We start from the raw sequence: 23,495 nt of genomic DNA on the forward strand, positions 1-23,495 counted from the left end.
ACAAAAATAAATAGCCTAAAGAGCATAGTCTAAGTAGCATAAGCTAATCTAACAATTTCGTCTTTTATGCTTCTAGCGGTCGATTTTTCTGATACCCTGAGGCTAAGTCCATCACATGCTGGCATCTAAAAGATCCTCATATCAAACCCCGGCTTTCTACTTCAATGACCCGCATGTCTTTGGCGTCAGCGGTTAATCGCCGGCGCATCTCTTACACTCCCCGCATCCCGCACTTTGAACCCCAAAACTGACAAGCCAGGTTACCGTTGTAGAACCGAACACATTCTCGACCTCGGTGGTTATCCTCGGCTGGTCGAGGCCGAACAATGAGATTCTTCAACCGCTTCAGCCGTATAAGATAGGCGCGGGTACGCTTCTTGGGAGGAAAGGATGATCTGTATATACCGAGGTTGCTATAATTGACATATTGAATCTCTGATATCTTTCGTTTCTTCATCTCCTTCCTTTATATCACATATCACTCTACCAAGCTTGTCTTGTTCGATGATCGTCTGGCTTGTGATCGTCTCTTAGATACCCGCCTCGCACCTCGCTTCAGCTTAGCCAACTTTCCTCCTCCTACAATCACTTACCACTCACCGTTGCTCTTAAACTCCCCTTTCTAACATCACAAACCTCACAATGTCGTCGTTTACTCGAGTCGTGCGCCCTGCGCTCAGAGGTGGACGAAGTCTAACACAGCGCATCGCCCCGCCAGCCACTGCTCCTCGTTCCATGACGAGAACAAACCTGTAAGCAATATTTGAACTAGCTATACCAAGGCACTCGCTAACTCTTTGTCTCAGTAACACTGCTCGTCTTCTCTCTACAACGCCATGCCGCCGCAACGAGCATATCGACATCTCCGAGATCCCTCCTACACCCATCACCCACCTTTCTGAGCTCGAGACAGCTATGGCCGACACCGTCTCCAAGTTCGCCACAGATGTGATTCTTCCTCGCGCGCGTGACATGGACGAGGCAGAGGAAATGGACCCAGCTGTCGTCGAGCAGCTGTTTGAGCAGGGTCTCATGGGTATCGAGATCCCTGAGGAGTATGGAGGTGCTGGCATGAACTTCACCGCCGCCATTATTGGTATTGAGGAGCTTGCGCGCGCAGACCCCTCTGTCTCAGTGTTGGTTGATGTGCACAACACCCTCTGCAACACAGCTATTATCAAGCACGGTTCCACTGCTATTAAGAAGAAGTGGCTCCCACGCCTTGCGACAAACACTGTCGCATCTTTCTGTCTTTCTGAGCCCGTCTCCGGTTCTGATGCCTTTGCAATGGCCACAAGGGCCACCGAGACCGCCGACGGCTTCAAGATCAATGGCAGCAAGATGTGGATCACAAACTCTAAGGAGGCTGATCTCTTCATTGTCTTTGCTAACCTTGACCCCAGCAAGGGTTACAAGGGTATCTCTGCCTTCCTCGTTGAGAAGGGCATGAAGGGCTTCTCTATCGCCAAGAAGGAGAAGAAGCTGGGTATCCGCGCCTCAAGCACATGCGTTATCAACTTCGACGATGTCGAGATCCCCAAGGAGAACCTTCTTGGCGAGCGCGGCCAGGGTTACAAGTACGCCATTAGCATCCTCAACGAGGGACGAATTGGTATCGCTGCTCAGATGACCGGTCTTGCTCTGGGTGCTTTCGACAACGCTGCCCGCTACGTGTGGAACGACCGCAAGCAGTTTGGCTCTCTGGTCGGTGAGTTCCAGGGCATGCAGCACCAGCTTGCCCAAGCATACACCGAGATCACTGCGGCTCGCGCTCTCGTTTATACCGCTGCTCGCAAGAAGGAGGCTGGTGAGGACTTTGTCAAGGACGCTGCCATGGCTAAGCTTTACGCTTCCCAGGTTGCTGGACGTGTCAGTGGTTCTGCCATCGAGTGGATGGGTGGCATGGGCTTTGTCCGTGAGGGTCTTGCCGAGAAGTACTTCCGTGACAGCAAGATCGGTGCCATTTACGAGGGTACCAGCAACATCCAGTAAGTCTTACAATTGCCCCAGAAAATGAAATGTTGTACTAACTTGTATCCTCAGGCTCAACACTATCGCCAAGCTCCTGCAGAAGGAATACACTTCATAAGAATATTGAAACGTCTAGATAAAAGAGATGGATACTTAGATGAACATATAAAATATAGTAAAAAAATAACTAAAACATCCCAATCTCCGTATTGAACTGAACCTAAGGGTGTGCACTTGCAGCAATGAGACTCAACGGAACTTGATGAATGCTAGAGAAAGGATATACAATACAGATGGATAATGGGTTTTGAGTATCACAGTCAATACTGGGACATGTAAAGTCGTCGTCATCCGTCATTTTGTCTCTCTTGCTTCTATTAACAAGACAACTATTCATATGCTGCTTGTCTAACATACTCGTCTACCACTGAACACGCTTGCTTGACTATCAATATGGTTCTGACCATACCATCATACGTTTTACTCGTCCACTACCTATATCCTGAATGCCAACCACTATAAACGAGCGAACATGAAAAGGGCCGTCTTGTCCAGACGTCCACGCTGAGTTCGCGCACCGACATCACCTACCCGCGGTGCCCGGTAATCTATTTAACTATCGCTGCTGGGTATCCGATAGACAAGACACTACTAATCTCACCGCGGCTCCATCATCTCCGTAAAACATTGCAAAATCGTCAATCTTCGTATGCAGTCGTTTAATCAAAATCAGCTGTGTATGAGAAGCCTCGGAACTCCTCTTGCATGGCTTGTGACAAAACTAGAAATCGTATTAGCAGTGCGCCTAGAGAAATGAAAGCGTGCAAAACTTACCGGATTGAACTGGAGTCAAAACGGGAGTAACGCTTGTGAACTCGGAGTCGAAGTTGCTGGTATCTGTCGCACTCTTGATCTGCGGCATGAAAGGCGGCGGCACCCTCTTGTGGTACATCTCATCCCAGTTGATGTTTCGGAAGAATGGCTGGCTCATCACCTCCTGGGCATCAGTCGGACCGCTTCCGAGTCGCTGGTCAGGCTCACGAGTGAGCAATTTCTGGAGAATTGAGACCGAGTCTCGAGGCATGTGAATGGGGTACAGGGGCTCATCGGCGAGGATAGCGTCATAAATCTCGTCCTCATCCTCTCCACGGAAAGGAGACTGCTGCAGAAGCATTTGGTAAATCAACACACCAAATGCCCACCAATCGACAGCACGGCCGTACTTCTTGTCCAAGAGAATCTGTCAGGTGTTAGCGGAAAGGGCCAGGTGTGAGTTACATGTCAAAGACTTACCTCCGGGGCCATGAATTCGGGGGTACCACAAAAGGTGCCTGTTGTCGAGCCATACCACATATCCTCCTTACACAAACCGTAATCACCAATCTTGACATGACCATCAAGTGAGAGAAGAATGTTGTCAAGCTTCAAATCACGGTAAATAACACCGTTCTCGTGGAAGTACTTGAGCGCCAGGCAGACCTCGGCGGCATAAAATTGCGCACGCTTAGTACCGAACTGACCTCGCTGAATGTGCAACATCAGATCACCACCACTAACGTACTCCATGACGAAGTACACACGGGTCTCTGTTTGGAAGCATGCATGCAAGTTGGTCAAGAATGGGTGTCTGCCCCGGTTGGCAACCAAGAATACACGCTTCTCAGAACGGATACTCTCAACTTCATCATTCTCGATGATAAACTCCTTCTTGAGAACCTTGATGGCATAGAGCTTTCGAGAACGCTTGGTTTCGGCCAACATAACTTTACCGAAGTTACCCTTGCCCAACACAGCCAGGAAGTTGAAATGATCAAGTCCGATACGCTGGCCAGTTCCAGGGTCAGTAGCCAAGGGAGCGGACTTACCACCAGCCGCTGACTGCTGCTTAGGAGACATGGGTTCTGGTTGCTGAGGGCTATGTGCCGGCACTGCAGGCTGTTGGTAGGCAGCCTGTGGCTGCTGTTGTTGGTGTTGCGGTACTGGAGGTAGCGGTGACTGGGGAGGAGGTTGTTGGGCTGGCTGCTGCTGTACAGGTCGCTGAGCCTGAGCAGCAGGCTGTTGTCCTCCGTAGCCAGGGTTCACGTTCGCATAATCGGCCGGGTTGTACTTACGCTGCTGGCCCGCGCCGTATTGACCTCCTTGAGCATAGGGGTCTTCTTGCGGTTGATCGTAACCGCCGCTATAGCGCCCAAAGTCTGAGTTCTGCCGTTGGGCCGCACCAGGTCCTCCAGACATAGCCGCAGATGCTGCAGCCGCAGCTTGGGAGCTGGATGAAGTTCGATCAGGGCCGGCAGGTCTCGGCGTGGAAGGGTTCGAGTACATCATCTTGGCGGCCTCTGTAGCCTCCGGGGAGACTGGTCCTGACTGGTAAGAAGGAGCAGTCGTGCTGGAGTATGAGGGAGCCGGCGAGCTGGTGCTTGTCGGGCTAGTCTTGCCATGTCGAAGTGTCTTTTCTGAAAGTGAAGAAACCTTGGCTTGTCTTTGCTTCTGAGTCCTTATGCCGTCCAGAATCTGATTGGCGACGGCCATTGACATGCCGCAGAAATCGGGGACAAGATGAACACACTGGGCATGGGCAGTAAGACCACATTCTGAATTGTGTTAGCTTCGTGGTAGAACGGAGGTTTCAGTAGATGCTTACCTGAGCACTTTCTGCAGTTCTTCTTTCCAAAAGGCAAGATGTAACCACAGTGACAACACCAGTTTGCTGTCATGTTGGAATAAGGGTTGAATCTGTGCGGAATGCGGTGGTTGATCTTTTCCTCGTCGGGATCAGTCTCAGCGTTACTCTTACTGATGCACTTTGTAACGACGCTAGAATAACACTTCGTATGACAGGTATACTTGCAATCCTCACACTGCATGCCTGCTGAGTACTTGAGGAAATCTCCGCAAAGCGCACAGCGCATGATGTTGTAAAACTGATGCTGCACGAACTTGTGGCCGTACATCTCGTGGACTTCTTCCTTTCGTTGACGAACGGCACCCTTTCGACCAAGACCAAGGTCGGCAGGGCGGCTGTTGTTGTTGGACTTGTTAAACGTCAACTGAAGTTGGATCTGTCCAGTTGGCTCGAGATTGAACCATTCCTCGATAGGTCCAGTTTGCACCTGAGGCTGGGGACCAGCAGCTCCGAATGGGCCAGTATCATCCCCTTGGTCACCACCAGTAGATTGAGCACCTGGTCCAAAAGAGCCTGAAGAGGGACTCATCGGGAACTGTGTAGGGGCAGCACTGGTGCTGCCCATTCTGTCGGCAGACACCCAGCCAGAGCTGTTCATTTCGGCCTCAATCCTCTTGCGACGAATTTCCTCAACAATGTCGGAAATGCGAACCCAGAGCATGCCTATGGGCATGGGGTGTTCGCCAGGTTTGTCGTAGACGGTCAACTCGATTTCGTTGGCCTTGTCGACTTCGATAGTATGGAACTCAGCCTCCCATCGATCGTTCCTGGACGCTTTCGTACGAGCCATGACGGTATCCTCAACCTTCACGGCAATAAAGGTCTCGGGACCTCTCGTGAACCGTCCAGTCGCAGCATGGTCAACATCCTTGATTGCTATCATTCGAATCGAGAGTTGTCCACTGAGGGGCTTCCTGAGGTTGGGGGCGTTGATTGAATCATCTAACTCTTTGTCAGCTTCGCATTCGACGTCATTCAACGCCAACTTACCATCTTGTGCATCCGCGACGTCCGCGTCGATATGCAGTTCTTCATATCTCTTGAGTGCCTGCTTCAACAGTAGAATCTTCTGCTTGCTTTCAACCTTCCTAGCGGCTGCGTCGGCTTTGCTCTTCCGATCACCTTCCATGCTATAAAGTTGAACCATCTTCTCAATACCCTTCAGGTACTGCTCCTCGACATTGAGCTTGAACTGGATCTGGGACAACATGAGTTGGATACGAGGGCCCAGGTGCGGCGTATCATATTTGATTAAGTCTAAGATTTGTTAGCATGGTGGGCAGAACTGGTTATGGACAGGAAATGGCATAGCAACAACGGACCTAACTTGGTAAAGTTGGGGCGTGCCTTAGGGATACCCGATCCACCAGGTCCCGGTGCATAAGGATGACGAGGGGGCATTAAGTCGGAACCACCGCCGGCCTGGCTGTACTGTCCCGAACCGGAGCCGTAGGAACCTCTATCTCCCGCGGGATTGCTGGAGGCATCCTTAGGAGGTGGTGCGGGAGGGCCACCGGCATCGTCAGCAGGTCCTCCGAGAGACATGTCTCCAACACCTTGGTTCACACGGCGCAGCTGAATATCCCTAAGCTTCTCCTCGAAAAACTGGAGGTTGCGGCGGCCATCGCGCATCTGGGAGTCGAGACGGGATCTAACGGCTTCATTGTTTGTCTGTGCCCTCATAGAATTGGCAGCGTTGATGAGGGCCTTTTCCCGCTCTATCTTCTTGTGGATGTTGTGAATCGCGTCATCGTCGTTCATTCTGGCGGCGAGTGCGCGATGCGTTGCGCAGGACGACAAGAGGTTGGAGGGGGGGAAGTCTTAGAAGACGAGCGATGTCAGGTGGTGAATGAACCCGAAGACGCCTCGATAGCGGAAAGCGGGCAAGCGGTCGTAAAATAGACGACAAGACAGTCGACGTCTTGTGTCGTTAAGTTGGGTACCAATCACAAAGTACGACAGATCCTGGCTGCGTGTTCTTGTGCAGGTGCGTAATATGTTGGTGATTGTTCGCCTACGAGCTTCCGGTGGATGAAGCCGAAGCTGGCGAGTGGAGATGTAGAGGGGAGGAAGAGAGGAAGAGAGGGTTTGGGTAGGTTATTAAGCCCAGCCGTTGCCAGATACCTACAGTGGGATGGAGGTGGAAGGTGGGAAGTTAAGGCCTGGTGGTGGGAGATGTCATCAGCGAATAGTGACGGATACTGCCTGTACAGTACCTGCGATTGGGGAGGGGAGAGGAACTGGAAGGAGGGGGGTTAAAACTTGGCGGGGTTTTTCCAAATCCTTAGAGTAGATTAGCGGTAAGTTAAGCTGGCTCTTAAGCCAGGCAAGTTGAAAAGTTCCATACAATGGAATTTTGAGCAAACAAATAATACTTTCTGTTCCGGAATGACTACTATATGGCTTGTTTGATCTGTCAGGGGACACAGAAGGAGGCTAGCTGAAAAGAATTTGATAGGCAAAAGAGAGGGTCAAAGAGACATCGGTAGCCCAACCATCACCTCAGGCAGATCAGGTCAGGTCAGGTCCCGAGCTATGCCCAAGCCTAAAGGTGAGGTAAAGAGAGTAGAAGAGCTTAGACCAGGTTCTTTGCAGCCTGGGCAGCATAGGTCATAGCTCTCAGTGAACGGCGTTGGCCACTGTATGCACTGTAGCATGGGTCAGATGCAAGGGTCTATCAATGGAACCCAACGGTCAATTATTGAAACGAAGTTGCTGTGCGCGAAAGGATTGAACATGAGTTGGAGGCAGTTCGTGTTATGAAATGGAAAATAATTTTGTAGAAACGGTTGGCCTACGTAGGACTTGGAGTCGTGAACGATAACGCGTACAAAGAGGCTGAGTTACAATGAGACGAGGCCAAATAACTCAGGCAACCTTCTATCACACCAAGAACTTGCTTGGTTGGATTGGGATGTCTGTTTGGGTAGGCACTTTTGCATGGGATATCAAAGCCCATGTCCTACATGAATTGAGTTTCAGACTGTGTACCTTACATCATGAGATACAGTGATTCATTATGCATGAAGTATATCAACCTTTAACGCCTGTGAAACAACCTTTTGAAACGGTAAACTCGTGAGCCTTATATCATGCACAAGTAGATAGTAGGCCAAAGGTTCAAAACATGTAGCAAATACAGGAAATAACAAAAATAAACAGCTGCTAACCTACCTGTGTGCGCTTGTTTATTCCCACGGTGCACCTTGAGGCCAGGTACAAAGGTAGGTTACACTGAATGTTACTGAGTCCTAAAACCCATCCTCAAAAGTCCTAGAATCGGATCAGCTCCAGTAGCCCCGCCATGAAAGAACTACAGCTCCGATTAAAACCGCAAAGTAGGAAGCGGTCAAAATCCTCAAACATTAAACCTTCGGTGTTAGTTACCGTTAATCTCAGTCTCTAGCAAATCACATTCGCAAACCTCATCCGCGTTCAAATTAATCGTCAGGGCTACCCTGGAAGGTGGAACGTGGAACAACAAGGGTGTTTGTATTCAACCGTAGCTCGATGTCATGATGAACTGGATTCTGGACATGTCCAAGAGGAAAATGCCCTACGTAAAGTGATGATGCGTCGGCATCCAAAGAAAACAATTTCAATCAATATGCATGGTACAAACATGCATAGAACTATTGGTATCCAAAGCTCAAGCGGTTTAGTGCCATCACGTTCAGGATTATCTCGACTACTAGCCCTACAGGTCATGCAATAGACCTATATCCGATTGGCCAGAGATAACTTGCTTGAAGCATCGTCATTCATCAACAAGGCACGTCAGTCAACACGCCCTGCAGTTCATGATCGGTACCTATCGTTCTTTGGTAACCATAGGTACAGTTATATTATAATGTACATTGCCTTTAACTTTATATCTATCTTACATCTTATCATCATCTTCGAACCATTAGTAGCGCGATGCTTGCGGTAAAAACAGCTCCAGCCAACGCTCCCTCAAGCGCCAACAATGAAGCGTCTCTCATGCGCATATCTATCCGTCGCTCGCTGTAGAGGTCTTCTGTTTTAGCTCTCCACCACAAGGGGTCAAGCAAGAGTTTTTTCCAGGCCCTCCACCATGACGGGTCATTGAGGACTTCCGGCCAAGTCCTCATTGGCAGAATCTCCGGAAGAGGCGTCTCGGTTGCTGGCTCAACGGGCGTCGAAACAGGTACCTCACTGGTATGTGTCTCCTCGGCTGTGAAAAGACTTTCAGTTGGTACGTCTTCCGACTCCACGATCTTAGCAATTGGCTCGACCTCTGCCTCGCGGGTCGCTTTAACAGCAGAAGCCAAAGCGGTAGCGGCAGCAGGTTGGTTTCGGGTCTCAATGGCAAGCTTGACTTGCTCAAGCTCACCACGAACCTCTTCAAGCACGGCCTTTTCCTCGGCCACAACGCCTCTGACTAATCTCTTTCTCTTCCAGGGCTCTGCCACGAACTGCAGGACAACAAACAACAAGAAGTTCATGCCCATTAGACCCCATGTACCCCAGGTACTCGCCCTTCGAATACGGTCGCTCCAGATTTGTTCCTCATGGTAACGCTTTAGGATACCTGCATTGAGTTGCTGGCTCAAGCGTTGCTCTTCGATCTCGGCTTCTGTCAAAGTTTCTTGGGACGATGCCACTTTGCCCTCAAGGGTGTGGTCTGCTCGGTACAACTCGGTAAACCGCTCAAGATCGATCGGTGACCAGCTATCCTTTCTTGCCAGCAGGGTTGTGACTTCACGTTGCGTTGCAGCTCGGCTGGCGTTCGATGTCTTGTATTCTTGACGAGCAGTTCGAACCAGCTCATGAGCCTCTGCAAGTGCGGCCTCAAGCTTAGCGTTTTGGCCTTTGATGACCTCAATGCTGGTGTATCCAGTGATATCATTGAGTGTCTGAGAAGCGTTCATCGCTCGGTATTGAAGTGTATCCATAGCATGGCTGAATCTCTCCTTCAATTCGCTGACACGGTGTTGTGCGCGGTCACGGAGAACTTGGAGGCTATCAGTAGTTGAGGGGGGTTCTTGTGGTTGAGCAGCATCGTCGTGTTTTGTGGGTTCGGGCTTGGCCTCTTCAATTTTGGGCATCTCGGGTTTGGTGTCTTTGGGGATGGCATCTTCAGGAGTCGACTTGACGTCTTCCAATTTTGGTCTTTCGACAGGGGGTTGAAGCTCCTTTAAAATGTTTGGCCGAGGTTTGAGAATGGATTCGAGCTCAGCCTCGACGTCTTTATTTGTCCGGGAGTTGGAATCTGAATCTTTCGGTGGTTTCTCTGTTGAATAGGGTCGTGATTGCGGGCCAATGGCTCTTATGTTGCATCGCATTCGTATTGTTGAGTTCTGAAATATCGAGGGTTCCCAACATGACTTGCTCGGCCTCGTGGTCCGGTCTAGTCCTATTCGCGCATGGCTCCAGACAAGCCTTGCCGCTGGACGAGCGAACGGCTGCATGGCGACCAGAGGAAGCTTGGGTACGATACAGCAACGACGTCGTCGTTGATGAGCGGGTTCCCTCAAGCCTTGGAAAATAAATGTTGAGGTGACGAACGCATGGGCCGAGCCGTTGGAGCTACAGCCGGCTCCGTGCCCGGGCTTTTTCTGCCATCGGGGCAATGCCAGATATAGTCACCGCCTTTGTTGTCCAAGTACAACGCAGCGGGGTGTGTCATCACGCTTGACTCAGAATTACCAGGGTTCTGTCAAAACATTGCGAGCTAGGCTCTTCTCTAGTCCATGCTTCAGAGCAATTGCAAGGAGAATAAGTGTGGAGGGGCACTAATTTCATACTGCAGCGGTCAGAGTCATGAGATGACGACACTGGAGTCGCTCCAACCAAAAGGCCAAGACGGTTAAAGGATTGTACATGGAATACTGATACTGGTACTGATAACAACCTGCTGCTGTACCTCCTTAGTAAGTACCTAGAGGCAGAGTATGCGGTGTTTTCTGCTATATACAGTACGCGATTGATATTACTATTCGCTGAACTAGTCAGAATCTCTAAATATCAATACCCAATCAGCTTGACCAGATAATAGCAGGTGTTTTTATTCTTGCTGATCTCTCTTGTTGTGTTTGTCTCTCATGAAAACTTATGCCCCTCCCCCGCCATTTTATTGCGTTCTGTCATATCTTCCTCCAACAAGAACATTCAGTCTTTATTAAAGTACGATCCAACGACAGGCCATTGACTCATTCTTTTGGCTTTTATCCAGACTATTCAAGCACGGGCTGAACTCACAATCTATTCATATCAAAAAACTACACAAATAACACCTCCAGACCTTCATCATGGCTTCTTCCAACACACCAGCTCTTAAGAACAACCCCAAGTTCATCTTCTTTACCGACTTTGACGGCACCGTCACCACCGCCGATTCTAATGACTACATGACCGACAACCTTGGCTTCGGTGTTGAGCGCCGTCGTCAGCTTAACAAGGACGTTCTCTTTGGAAAGATGCATTTCCGCGACAGCTTTGTCGAGATGCTTGACAGCATCAAGACTCCCTTTGACGAGTGTGTCGACATCCTCCTCAAGAACATCAAGCTCGACCCCGGCTTCAAGGAGTTTTACGATTGGGCGCAACAGAACAACGTTCCTATCGTCATCCTTAGTGGTGGTATGGAGCCTGTCATTCGTGCTCTTCTGGATACTCTTCTCGGTCCTGGCTGGGACATTCAAATCGTGAGCAACTATGTCACAGCGCGAGAGGGCAAGACTCTGAAGGACGAGGGCGGCTGGCGAATTGAGTTCCACGACGACAGGTATGTTTACATGTGTAACCTTAGTACTCTATCCCATACTGATTAAAATAGCATCCACGGCCATGACAAGTCTATCGAGATCCGCAAGTACTCTTCGCTACCTGACCGACCTACTATGTTCTACGCAGGTGATGGTGTTTCCGATCTTTCTGCCGCTAAGGAAACCGACTTGTTGTTCGCCAAGGCTGATAAGGGTGTGTGCAATCATGACTTTGGGCACTCGCTTGAATGCAAAAGTAAATGCTAATCGGTCCTCTACAGATCTTGTCACCTGGTGTGAGAACGAGAACGTTCCCTTTGTCACATTCCGTGATTGGTCTAGCATCACTCAGACCGTCAAGGACATTGCGGCTGGTACCGTATCTGTCAAGGATGCTGCCCGCGGTCGTATTTAAATATTTGTTTATGATTTAGAAGGAAATGGAATGCTTTAGTGTCTGTGGTTGCATAGAGGCATAGAGGATAAAGAATTAGATACAACTATCTACACGGATTATATGATAGATCTTGTATAGATTTTGGGTAGAATTGGTCAATCTAAAACGATTCGCAGTATATCCCAGACCCGTCTCACCAAACCATGTCCTTCGGTACTCCTACTAATCATGTTACTTCGGATTTGTAGCTTGTTACTCAGTTCTCTTATCCTCTGTGGGGAGAAAGTACCAGCACACCAGCATGACAATGAAAAGAAAAATCGCAATAGGGTGGAGTACAAATGTGCCAACGGCCTGAGCAAGGAGACCGGTTATGAAAGGCGCAACCGCTCCTCCGGCACTACCACAAGCACTGATTGTCCCGATTCCACTGAGAGACTCACGTCGGCTCATGCCACGAAGGAAGACCGCCGCAGCGCATGGGTAGATAGGGCCAAGGAAGAGACCGACAATAGAGACAGCGATGGCGTTGCCTACAATGTTCGGCACGAACCAAACAAGAAGTTCAAAAGCCAGTGCGCCGATGGTGAGGAAGTAGACGAGTTTCTTCTCGCCTATTCGCTGAGCAGGGGCAGATAGGAGAAAGCGGCCAATTGTGATGCCTGCCCAAAAGCCTGCTGTTACATAACCGACCGAAGAAGGGTCACCATCACGGTCTTCGATGAGGAAAGAGATGACCCAACCTGAGATGGAAACTTCAGCTCCCTGGTAGGCAAAGATGAAGAGAGAACCCAGAAATACGATGCGCAGCTTCATAGCGAGGAACATGCTGTTCATCATTGACTCTCCTGCCTGGGATGTCTCTCTCTGACGTGTTGCAGGACTCATCTCCTTTTCGTATGTCCAGAATGCCCAGGTTCCCAGAACAAAAGTCACGGCACCTAGAGCACATGTGATGATGTAGTATCGGTTCCATACTGCATTGGCAGCTGTGACAAGTGCAGTGGCGATTAACGGTCCAATCGTTCCCCCTATTCCATAAGTACCATGGAGGATACCAAGCATGAATGTTCCGTTTCGGAGCCCGCCAAAGAAGAGATTTCCAATGGCGACGTTGACCGAAATGCTGAAGCCGATGAAGAAAAAGGAGACGACGACAACTCCAAAGGGCGCTCCGCAGATAATAGGTATGTAGGCCAAAGTGACCAGGGCTTGGCCCAGCCCGAGGAGCTTGGCTCGACCAAGTTTGGCTCGCAGGACGTCTAAGAATACGGCGGCAGCGATGAATCCAATAGCTTGCCCGACAAAAATTAGAGATACCGTGCCGTACCCTATGTCATAATATCTTGAACTGGTTAGCTACTACCATTGGATCTCAGGTTTAGACAACATACTTTTCCATGTATGGAATCAATGCGCCAGCTGCGCCATCGCTAAGTGCATTACCCAGCTGCGCAAGGCAGCCGAAAAGGGCTCTGAAACGGTTCATAAATGGGTTCCAAAAGGTAGATAGAACTTCGACAACTTCGGTATTGGAGTCTGGAGTGTTGGGTCGACTCATTTCAAGGTCATTGCTGGCGTTGGCAGAGGATGCGTCTCTTGTGCGATCATCTCGGATTGGAATATCATGGAGTTCGAACGATTCTCTTTGAGATGCACCAATGGGCATTCTTGGGACTGTTTTTGGGGGTGCTGTCAAAGGTCGATAGAGGTCATCATCTTGGGATTTAGCAAGGGCAGGTTCAACTGCAACGAGGCCCGAGAGCATTGAAGCTTCCATGCTGTATGAGCGTCTCTCGATGGCTTTGATAGATAGAGGTAGTCAGAGTATGTGGTAAGGATATACAAGATGACAGAAGAGTATAATTGGATTCGGACATGGCTGTGATTTCTTGATATATGCACTGGTGCTTAACCGAGCCATCATAGGATTTGTAATAAATCAATACTTAGGTTACTCGGTCACTCATCTTTGCACCCGAAACATTCCTTTGATGGTGGAATGCCTCCATCAGGTAGTATACATCCAGCAATAGACGAAGGAAGCACCATTCAAGGACTGTAAGTCAAGTTGAACCCACTTAGCAGACGAGGCGAAACAGAAGCGACAGACCAATAGCATAAGCTGCCGAATAATTTACCCACGATACCAGACCCTGGCCCTGGTGCAGTTAGTTGCAGACTTACAATGCAGCAACATTGAAGTGGAATCCTAAAAGACCCGATTGGCTATCGATTCATGAGGCTTTGCTGACAAAATGACCACCATCTTCCTGCCGTGCTCAAGTTATGATAATAATTTGGTGGTATTGCTGCTTCGGGTTACAACCCCAGCATCCAGTCAAGGTTACAGTACCACCATACCTCGGAAGTTCTAGCGGTCAAAAAGATGGCCACGTTGAATCATAACACAGCATAAAAGCATAAGAAAGATTTATGTTCATGGCATCATGAGAACAGCAGTTGAAGCCAGCCGGAGAGTCCCAATGTAGTAAGTCCGGTACGGTTCATAGAAAATCGGATATATCGATACTTGAAGTATAAGTCCACCAAGGTTCACATATCGCTGTACCCAGTATCTGCCCCTCCAAAGCAACCCCTCCACATTTTTATCATAGCAGGAGAAAAAAAAGTCCAACACTTTGCGAAAGTCTTTAATAGCAAACTTCACAATGGGACGCCCTAAGAGAAACGTACTTGCGGCCGCTGAGGCTGCCCTGACACCGCCTGACGCTCTCGAGCCCAACCAGTCCCTTGTTCGTGTTGTCAAGCCCGAGGGAAACAACCTGTACACCTGCGAGCTCCCAAATACCAAAACCCTGATGTTGGAATTGGCACAACGATTTCGAAACACCATCTGGATCAAGCGCGGCGGCTTCGTTCTGGCCGAGATATACCAAGATAGCAAAGAGGACACTCGAGCAGATGGAGAGATTGTGAATGTTGTCCGAGACGAGAAGGCTTGGCGCAAACAGTCCTATTGGTATGTCTACAGATCTATGCTGCGTGAAATGAACTAGGCTAATGAGATCTATTATAGGCCCAAGGAATTTGTCAAGAAGAGCACATATGACTTCAGCGATTCCGAAGAAGAATCCAATGTCGGCAAAATGCCCCCAAGTGACTCCGAAGATGAGTGAGGCTGCACTTTAGATCCATATCTATTTTTTCTTGGCTTCGATTTTCCTAGCCTGAGAAGGGGGAACAGCAAGCCTGGCTGTCCCGCGATACGCCAACACAACCGTCGCAAGCATCGCACCCACAGTGACGCGAGAGCTGAGGTCGGTGCTTGGGAAGACGTTCCAGGCCCACTCCTGCGCAGCCCAGATAAGCAGCACAATGAAGGGATCTTCTGTGGCTCGCCAGATGAGGTAGGGTGATGCCCACGCGAGATAGGCATAGAATTGGTAATGGAGCGATCTCGCAAATAGGAGGCCAATGACGTTGGCAGAGAGCATCGTTGTCATGACATACTCGGGGGTGACATAGTGGGAGATTCGAAGCTGCTCCTGCAGAGTGAACGGAGACTTGAGCTGCAAGAAGGAAGGTATCATGGCAGAAAGAGGCCGTCCAGTTGGTTGCAGCCATCTCTGGGAAATGAAAACCAGAAGTGCTGTGACATGGCAAGCGAGAAGGAATATAGCAAAAGGCTTGCTGAGGAAGACATCCTCGCCCAACATGCGCCAGTTGACCGTCCATTCGAACTTGAACTCGCGCGACAGCTCAAAAGCTCGAGCCGCATAACCACGAGAGTTCTTCATGATGAAAGGAATTCCAATCGCAAACTGAACCTGTGCCATAAGCCATGCGAGACGTAGACCGGGCCAGAAACCTCTTCCTAGCAAAAGAATAACGCCAATAGCAGGAAGGACCAACAATAGCGACATCTTGATTCCTAGACCCCAGGTATATGCCAGACTTCCAAAAGTCCAATTTCGACGCTGGAAAAAGTAGATGCTGAGCCATAGGAAGAAGACGGCGAAACAGTCATTGAAACATCGCAGGACAAAAAGGCTGTGCAATCGTTTCGAGGCGATCAGAAAGACGAACATGTACGGAGGTACCTAAGGAATATCAGTAAGTCACATCTTAAAAAGCGACCTGCCACCGTGGCCTACCTTGGCTTTCCAATAGCAAAGCATGACCACTGCCAATGTCGCCATATACAGGACACCGAAGATTTGTTGTGCGAGGAAGATATTCTCGCCCTCATTCGTGATATGATAGAGTCCTGTGAAAGTGTAGACATGGGCAGCCGGGTACACGAGGGGACCCGTGCCGCCCTCGATCTTGGTGTAGTCTCGTTCGCCGGAGATGAATTGTGAAACCTGTTGCATGTATGCCACCCAGTCGATCTCGGTGTCTGCGCACACAAAATTAGCTTTGTCCTGGGCTCTCAGAGAGTCGGGCGCATCGTACATGGGACTTTCCAGATGATCAGACTAGTGCCCACCGCGTCGGCGAGCCAGAGCGCGACGGGGATGAGTTTGGAGAGCGCATGTTGGCCGGTCAAAACGTTCCTAACGAATCGGGTGCCTCGCGCGAGAGCACCAGGCGCAGAATCTGCCATTTTGTCGATTCGAAGACGTCGCTGGCCTGTGAAAGTTGGAGAAGGGAAACTTCTGAGCTCTGGGTCTAGGGGTTCATGACAGCTGTGGAAATGCGGGGCCCCGCGAAATGCATAAACTAAACATTGTCACCAAATTGTATTCAAAATAGTCACAATACTACGAAGAGAAGAAGAAAAAATGACAATACAACTTGAGTTTTTATCAACCAAAGCCAAATTTTGTTCCCGCTACCAAGTCGCTTGAAACAGTCTACAACTTTGCCTTGGCACCCTTACCAACCTTGTCGACCAATTCAACCACACCCTCGGCACAGCCATACGAGCCTTGATATCCCCAACCTGAATGGCCATAGTTGTGCACAATCCATGTCTCATCATCTAGCTTTTCTTCCTCAAGTCGGAGACCACCCTTTCGCCACGGTCGTAGCCCAACAGCGTGTCGGATAATACTCAATCCCTTGACACCCTTACCGTCCGCAACTTCTGGGCGGGCTTCAACAATGCGCTGCATAATGCGCTGAGCGATGTTGGGATCTGGCTGGGACTCCCAGTTTCCAACATCGTAGGTTCCACCCAGGATCGTACCGCCTCCAGCTGCTCGCTGCATCAGGTACATCACGTCACTGCCACCATCTTCAACTCCGGATGTAATAAGCATGGGTGTGCTCTCGTTTCGCACCACCACGATCTGTCCACGAGCAGGCGCCATAGTCTCATCCTTGACACCACCGAGCTTGAGGGATCCTAGACCCGTGGCGTTGACGATGATGTTGGGAACGTTGCCCATGTGGCTCAGTTTCTTGGCCTGGCTGATGTCGGTGAGGCTGGCTCGCTTGAGAACAACACCATTCTTGAGGCATTGACCTGCTAGCCAGGGAAGGTAGATAGCGGTGTTGATGCAGACAGATGTAAACTCGCAGCCTGAGTCGTATCCGCGGGTGACTTCATTTGGGTTCTGCTCTCGGAAGTCCTCGAACAACTCCTTGTACCATGGCTCTTCTTGAAACAAGGCGTCAGGGAAGGTGCTGCTCTTTGCTTCTTCCACATCCTTCTTTCTTCTTGCAATGTGACACTCTACAAGGTGTTAGTCAGGTACTGTATTTGCGAAACAAGGTGTGATGTCGCACTTTGAAAGTGAATACCAGCCTCGGGGACCTGCTCGCAGAGTCTCTTGAACTCTACCCATGTTCGGCGTTCCCATCTGCTGTTTTCTTGTGTAGCCATTCTGGAACATGGTAAGTAATTCTCAGGAGTATAGTATCAGATATGTTTGCTGGGACTTACGGGCAAACATTGGCTCCAGCAAAAGGCGAGGCATATTCAATGTCGTAATCACCGGGCATATGCTTAGCAACGACTGTGATCTTGTTTCCCTTGTTCTTGGATAGAAGGTAGGCCGATGTCAGGCCAGAAACGCCAGCGCTGCTTCATGTTAGTTTGTTGTTGCCATGTAGAACTCCGACTACGGGACTCACCCAACGACGACGATTGTGTTGGCCATGTTGATGGTTGTCACGAAACTTGCTTGGTTTGAAACAGATTGAGGTTTAGTTTGGAAGAATTAAATGGATATTAAAATAAACCAAGTCTAAAAAGATAGATAATAAATTTGAGGTTGTTACATCAATTTAACTTATCTCATGACCTTATACTGACCGTCCCCTCGGTTCCTATTTGAAGTCCCGGTTGCTAAACCGGCCGAATTGGTCTTTCTGATTGGTCTGTACCAGTCAAGTTTCCCGCGGGGACCCGCCGAAACCGGGATCGCCTCCACAAGATAGCTGAAGATGCAATGTCAAGATAAGGGTGTTGGAGTGAAATGTTTACTCCAAGTTGTACTTGACCAATCGTATTGATTTTGAGACGCCTTTCCAACTTTTTGATGTTTCCCGGGCGCAAATGACATTGACCGTATGATCTTCTGTGATACCATACATTACGGCCTTCCACCTCCGCTTGTTTTCGTCTATACTGGAAGTAGAAGGCCGGATGAGAGCAAGTTGGTTGGCTGAACCACTTCTAACCGAGACTATAATACAATTTGTGACACGGCTATTGATTAACGTGAGGCTCAAGAGTGAGTATATGTGGCCAGCCTCATGGTATCAGAAAAATTGGCTGCTGGAAGCATAAGAGACGAAATTAGTAGATCAGCTTATGCTACTTAGACTATACTTTTTAGGCTATTTATTTTGTACACCAAAACTTGAGAGTTCAACTTTTCTGCTACCCACTGGGCCAGATACAACATGGCCAAGTTACCAATGCTCAATTGCAAAGTCTAGCTATGCTAATATACAGAGTTACCTCTTGCGCTTCATTTTATAGATAGCCCATATGAGCCAGGTCACATTCCACAAGTTCTATCTTGTGAATCCAGACATAGAATACAAGATGGCAAAGCAATAGAACAGCTTAACTAGCATGCTTGGCAAGCATAGACTGAAGAGCCTGGGGGTTAGCACCGACCAGCTCGTCGACCTTTTTGCCGCCCTTGAAGACGAAGAAAGTTGGCATGGCGCGAACGCCTAACTCAGCAGTCAGGTCAGGCAGCTCATCAACATCAAACTTGACAAACTCAATGTTATCAGAAAGAGCAGGCTGTTCAGAAAGCCTAAGTTGGGCATGTTAGTCTGAGAATCCGAGGACGTTTGCTGCATGTGTGAACTCTTACTTGCTGAGGATGGGGGAAATAGCCTTGCAAGGACCACACCAGGTAGCAAAGCAGTCAACAAGGACAGCCTTGTCTGTTGCGGAAACGAGGTCCTTGAACTCCTTGGTTCTGTCGGGCTGAGTTAGCTTTGCTGGGGTTTTGTCTGGTGTATCTCCCAAGCTCACGTCTTGATATCCTGGACGGCGAATCGTGCTGCTGTGGTGTGGAAAGGTCGGGTTGCGACAGAAGCGACGCCAGATCGGGCAGCCTGGGAGATAGGTCGCAAAATGCGGAAAGGAGAGGTCATTTTGTGAGTTTTGAAAGTTGTGTTTTTATATAATACAATGTTTGATGAGTAGTTATGGGGAGTCTGGATTTCTAATAGTTAGTTCTGACGCTTCTTCCTTGCTGTGGATACAGAGGTCTCGATTGGCCAATCAGACTATCAGCACAAGAAGTTCATGACTGATTTCGGAACTCATGATATTTTTATATACAAGTCAATAAGTGCTATCAGAAGATTTCTCAATAACGACTCCTAGTTCCATCAAGTTAACATGCACAAGTTGAGTTTATAAGCTCTGGTATAGCTTAACCAACGTACATTCACGACGGTCAATATATCATGATAGCCTAAAAACTTGGAACAGCTGCTCGCACAGGCAGGTAGGTGCATATACTGGTTTCGTTATCAGAGGGTATTTTCATGAGAACTCAACTCAATATCATCGATACAATACTCTTTAACCTGCAAGAATATAGTAAAACATGCAAACAAAGACAAACCATCGTCGACTTGATTACCCTATAGCTAGACCCTTGGCGTCCATGACGTCACTGACATATCAACCGCGTGAAGCGCGTGTCTAACTGACATTGGATGAATACCAGTAGCGAGGACCCGTCTTCAGGCTGCCATGACCGAAACAAAAGCATCGAAATTCTCCAAGTCCTCTTTCCCCTCATCAATCATCTCATCTCACAAATTGTAGCCCATGTCCTGGCTGTCTGGTCTTTGGAGAACTTCACGCCCAAGCTATCGCAACATGCCTGGTCGCTTCCCCGATGAAGAGTCCGGCTCTGGCGAGTCCGAGTCACTCCTTGGCCGAGGTCACAAGAGAGTTAAGCGCTTCTGGGATGGATTCGTCGACTTTGCTTTCCAGGATGACATTCTCAAGATTGCCGTTGGTTTGATGTAAGAGGTCCGACCCATTTATTTCTACTCTGATAACTAACACGGATCAAAACAGTCTTGCGGCTGCCTTCACCGACTTGGTAAAGTCATTTGTGAGCGATGTGCTCATGCCGCCCATCTCAATTATCCTGCCATTGAACAAGAACATAGAGGAGAAGTTTGCCGTTCTGCAAAGGGGACCCAACTACAACACAACCACGGGCTATAACACATTGCACCAAGCACAAGATGACGGTGCTGTTGTCCTAGCTTATGGGTGAGTAATAAGACCCAGTATTGTTCTTTATAGCAACTAACAAAAACAGATCGTTTGTCAGTCAAATGATATCCTTCCTTGTACTGGGTATCGCCTTGTATGGACTCGCCCACTTGTGGCAGCTTGCCTCGTCCGAGCCCATCATCAAGCATACTAAGAAGTGCAAGTATTGCAGACAACGCATCAACGAGAAGGTGAGTTCTGAAAAACACGATAGTATAAGCAAGCATGAACTGACTCTTTTCAGTCTATCCGATGTATACAGTGCACCAGCTGGCTTGATGGAAGAGAAGACCGCACTTGAATTAATGCCCCGTCATTTTATGCAAGCATATGATACCCTTGGCTTTGCTTGTTTACTGCTTTCATTTTTTGCATGCGTTAAACAGATTGGACTTTGCTTTAATGCGCTGCTATGCATTTTATCGAGTTGCTTTACATTTTTTTTAAGGACAAGTTCAGTCTTGTACTTTGTTGCGATAAACTGATTTGGGTGTTGGAAGGAACGTTATCACGGTAAATAAAGGCACACTCCCTGAATGATCCTCGACTGGAATGGCATGCATGATTTGTCATGGAATTGAATGGCTTTAATTAGATATCATTACTGCTTAACGTGTTACCAAATCATCATCTTTCCTTCTCGTTTGAGACTTTTACAGCAGCATGGCAGCACCACCGACAATGGCAGCGACAGCCAGGATGGCGTTCTGGGTCACCATGGGACCGGCAGCGTTGTCAGACTCAACGGGAGATGGAGTGGCATCAGCATCAGCGCCGGAAGTAGTGGCAGAACCAGTAGACTGGGCAGCAGTGTCTTTGGGCTTGTCGGCAGTGGTGGCCTCGGAGCCAGTGGCAGAGGCAGTGGCAGTGGCGGCGTCACCGTTCAGCTTCTCGGCGCCGGCAGTGATGGTGATGGGCATGATGAGCTGCTTGTATCCGCTGAGAGCAGTTGTGGCGGCCATGGACTCGGTAGAACCAGAAATGACGTTTGTTGCCTCGGCAGAGCAGATGGCCACATCCTTCTTGGGGTCCAGTTTGCAGCCAGTTCTGTTATCCCTGAAGATATGTTAGTTAAGTACTTTCGCGAGCACCAGCTCTGTAACGATGCAGATACTTACATGTAACCACCGCCGTACTCCTCAGGAGGGCTGTAAGAGTAGCTAATGTCCATGGTGGAGGCACCACCAACGACAGTGCGCGTTTCCTGGATGCCGCACTCGCTGGCGTCAGTTCCATCGGGGCAGCTAATGGCTACAGTAGTGGCCTCGCCCTTGACAGCGACGACAGATCCCACGAGAGCCTGTTTATCGAATCCGGGGAGGAAGAAGTTGACGGTGGTTGCCTGGGCGGCGGCGACAGTGGCAATGGCGCCAGCGAAAAGAGCAAGAGATCGAACCATTTTGACGGGTTGTATTTGTTTATTATTAACGAGTGGTAGTAGTTGAGTGATGAAAAGAATGTATTGGGTTGGACCTGAAAACGAAGGTAAAAGATCGACTGTAGATGCTTCAAAAACAACGATAGTAGTCAACGCAAGACAATAAAGAGGCAGACGATCTCCTTTTACCCATTTTCTTACAGAGTACACTAGTAACTACCTTCCTGCCTGCCTACCGTGTCAGTCCTGACAAAAGGGCCTGAGAGTCACCTGTCCAATCATTGTAATTGAGTGAGTGAATCCTTCGGAGGTCGCTTAGATAGTGATGGCGCTAATTGTCGAAACACTTACCTTTTCAGAGGTGAAAAAAGGAAATGACAACGGCTTTAGTACTCCGAGGATCCGCCTTGGTGCCACACACTCGGGCCTTGTAGGGCAAGGGGGAAAAGGCAAGGGGAAAAGACAGAGGATTGGAGAAGGGAAGCGGGAGATTTACAACCAAAGCAGAGTCAAATGGCATTGATCTTCAGCCAAGTCTCAAGGTTGGTAGTGGTTTCTGGTGGAGAAGAGGTTTTTAGAGTATGACTACGGGGAATTATCTAGTAGTTTAATGGTTTGGTATCTGTTGGTTGTGTTGGTAATAGTTGAGACTATTGACTGATGTTTATTTCTGAAGCATTAATTGAATAGAGTTAGTCTCATGGGGTAGCGCATTCTTTGACCGGTGTAATATCCTTGTTCTCGTACGAGTTGAAGGTTAGTAGGCAACATTCGGGTAAGAAGAGATCTAGGCTTAAACCATAGTATCGATTGCATAGGCGCGGAGTACGGAGTAATAATAAGTGCCCTGTCACTCCGTAACAGACAAGTACTCGGCAGGCTCAATGTAGTTCAAGGTCAAGGGACACACTGAACGAGGTGAATCTGTAATAAGAAATGTATCCCTCTTGTCGGCGCTATTATAATGACATGGTAGGCTGTTTGTGCTGGGTTTGGTGAGCCTCAGGGTATCAGAAAAGTTGGCCGCTTAGAGCATAAGAGACGAAACTAGTAGGACATCTTATGCTACTAAAACTATAGCCTTTAGGCTATTTATTCCTGTATCCTAAGACTTAGGAGCTTAACTTTTCTTGCTACCCAGTAGGTGAGCTACTCCTACTCCGTACTGGGGTAAATTAACGAGCAGAGTGGGATAATATAAAGGTCTTGGCATTGAGTCTTGGCATCAAAGTTTCATTCCGATTTCTCAGTCTTGGCATGTCGCAAGAAATTCATCCGTCTGACATTTTGAAGCCGGTTTTCCGATTACTTTATGAATCAAGATAAGCTCGACAGACAGAATCTTAATTATGTACTTTATTTCATGTCCTCTATTGCATTTACATGTACATACACTCACTTGTACTCTGTACACTGATATCACCAACTCCCAAGTCAAGTAGCTCCAGACTTCAGCCTCGGTCGCCCAGACCTTGGCACTCTCCGCCGATGCTTGGCTCACGTCTTTGCTGGCCCCTCCCAAGTCCCATCCCATCCCAGTTTCTCTTTCAAACGAGTGAGAGAAAAAGGGACAGACTTCCATCTTAAAACAATCTCGTTGCCATTTCGCGCCCAGAGACGAGGAAACCTACAGAGTACAGATACATAAAGCAACTAAAGAG

At 48.7% G+C, this 23,495-nt stretch overlaps 11 protein-coding genes across 11 annotated transcripts; 4 read left to right on the forward strand and 7 right to left on the reverse strand.

The window, feature by feature from the left end:
- Positions 1 to 642: 642 nt before the first annotated feature.
- FPSE_05941 (uncharacterized protein) lies at positions 643 to 2,089 on the forward strand (the record flags this gene model as incomplete). Its single annotated transcript, XM_009259059.1, has 3 exons — positions 643 to 752; positions 807 to 1,988; positions 2,044 to 2,089. 3 exons carry the CDS (start codon positions 643 to 645, stop codon positions 2,087 to 2,089), a joined length of 1,338 nt encoding a protein of 445 aa, XP_009257334.1.
- A 601-nt stretch (positions 2,090 to 2,690) lies between these two features.
- Positions 2,691 to 6,415, reverse strand: FPSE_05940 (uncharacterized protein; the record flags this gene model as incomplete). The annotated part of the gene is made up of 6 exons (XM_009259058.1): positions 2,691 to 2,752; positions 2,806 to 3,211; positions 3,265 to 4,562; positions 4,613 to 5,596; positions 5,645 to 5,911; positions 5,977 to 6,415. 6 exons carry the CDS (start codon positions 6,413 to 6,415, stop codon positions 2,691 to 2,693), a joined length of 3,456 nt encoding a protein of 1,151 aa, XP_009257333.1.
- Positions 6,416 to 8,547: 2,132 nt separating this feature from the next.
- Positions 8,548 to 10,086, reverse strand: FPSE_05939 (uncharacterized protein; the record flags this gene model as incomplete). The annotated part of the gene is made up of 1 exon (XM_009259057.1): positions 8,548 to 10,086. The coding sequence occupies one exon, from the start codon at positions 10,084 to 10,086 to the stop codon at positions 8,548 to 8,550; it is 1,539 nt and encodes a 512-aa protein (XP_009257332.1).
- An 840-nt stretch (positions 10,087 to 10,926) lies between these two features.
- Positions 10,927 to 11,797, forward strand: FPSE_05938 (uncharacterized protein; the record flags this gene model as incomplete). The annotated part of the gene is made up of 3 exons (XM_009259056.1): positions 10,927 to 11,402; positions 11,454 to 11,596; positions 11,664 to 11,797. The coding sequence occupies 3 exons, from the start codon at positions 10,927 to 10,929 to the stop codon at positions 11,795 to 11,797; spliced, it is 753 nt and encodes a 250-aa protein (XP_009257331.1).
- Positions 11,798 to 12,031: 234 nt separating this feature from the next.
- Positions 12,032 to 13,559, reverse strand: FPSE_05937 (uncharacterized protein; the record flags this gene model as incomplete). Its single annotated transcript, XM_009259055.1, has 2 exons — positions 12,032 to 13,110; positions 13,226 to 13,559. The coding sequence occupies 2 exons, from the start codon at positions 13,557 to 13,559 to the stop codon at positions 12,032 to 12,034; spliced, it is 1,413 nt and encodes a 470-aa protein (XP_009257330.1).
- An 892-nt stretch (positions 13,560 to 14,451) lies between these two features.
- FPSE_05936 (uncharacterized protein) lies at positions 14,452 to 14,919 on the forward strand (the record flags this gene model as incomplete). Its single annotated transcript, XM_009259054.1, has 2 exons — positions 14,452 to 14,762; positions 14,820 to 14,919. The coding sequence occupies 2 exons, from the start codon at positions 14,452 to 14,454 to the stop codon at positions 14,917 to 14,919; spliced, it is 411 nt and encodes a 136-aa protein (XP_009257329.1).
- A 21-nt stretch (positions 14,920 to 14,940) lies between these two features.
- Positions 14,941 to 16,349, reverse strand: FPSE_05935 (uncharacterized protein; the record flags this gene model as incomplete). Its single annotated transcript, XM_009259053.1, has 3 exons — positions 14,941 to 15,843; positions 15,898 to 16,142; positions 16,199 to 16,349. The coding sequence occupies 3 exons, from the start codon at positions 16,347 to 16,349 to the stop codon at positions 14,941 to 14,943; spliced, it is 1,299 nt and encodes a 432-aa protein (XP_009257328.1).
- A 250-nt stretch (positions 16,350 to 16,599) lies between these two features.
- FPSE_05934 (uncharacterized protein) lies at positions 16,600 to 17,850 on the reverse strand (the record flags this gene model as incomplete). The annotated part of the gene is made up of 4 exons (XM_009259052.1): positions 16,600 to 17,423; positions 17,477 to 17,574; positions 17,634 to 17,771; positions 17,825 to 17,850. The coding sequence occupies 4 exons, from the start codon at positions 17,848 to 17,850 to the stop codon at positions 16,600 to 16,602; spliced, it is 1,086 nt and encodes a 361-aa protein (XP_009257327.1).
- A 914-nt stretch (positions 17,851 to 18,764) lies between these two features.
- Positions 18,765 to 19,309, reverse strand: FPSE_05933 (uncharacterized protein; the record flags this gene model as incomplete). The annotated part of the gene is made up of 3 exons (XM_009259051.1): positions 18,765 to 18,963; positions 19,024 to 19,131; positions 19,188 to 19,309. The coding sequence occupies 3 exons, from the start codon at positions 19,307 to 19,309 to the stop codon at positions 18,765 to 18,767; spliced, it is 429 nt and encodes a 142-aa protein (XP_009257326.1).
- Positions 19,310 to 20,048: 739 nt separating this feature from the next.
- Positions 20,049 to 20,757, forward strand: FPSE_05932 (uncharacterized protein; the record flags this gene model as incomplete). Its single annotated transcript, XM_009259050.1, has 4 exons — positions 20,049 to 20,197; positions 20,253 to 20,453; positions 20,503 to 20,647; positions 20,701 to 20,757. The coding sequence occupies 4 exons, from the start codon at positions 20,049 to 20,051 to the stop codon at positions 20,755 to 20,757; spliced, it is 552 nt and encodes a 183-aa protein (XP_009257325.1).
- A 352-nt stretch (positions 20,758 to 21,109) lies between these two features.
- On the reverse strand, positions 21,110 to 21,855 carry FPSE_05931 (uncharacterized protein; the record flags this gene model as incomplete). The annotated part of the gene is made up of 2 exons (XM_009259049.1): positions 21,110 to 21,512; positions 21,575 to 21,855. The coding sequence occupies 2 exons, from the start codon at positions 21,853 to 21,855 to the stop codon at positions 21,110 to 21,112; spliced, it is 684 nt and encodes a 227-aa protein (XP_009257324.1).
- Positions 21,856 to 23,495: the final 1,640 nt, after the last annotated feature.

The sequence above is a fragment of the Fusarium pseudograminearum genome, chromosome 4, assembly GCF_000303195.2.
Source record: "Fusarium pseudograminearum CS3096 chromosome 4, whole genome shotgun sequence".
NCBI lineage: Eukaryota > Fungi > Ascomycota > Sordariomycetes > Hypocreales > Nectriaceae > Fusarium > Fusarium pseudograminearum.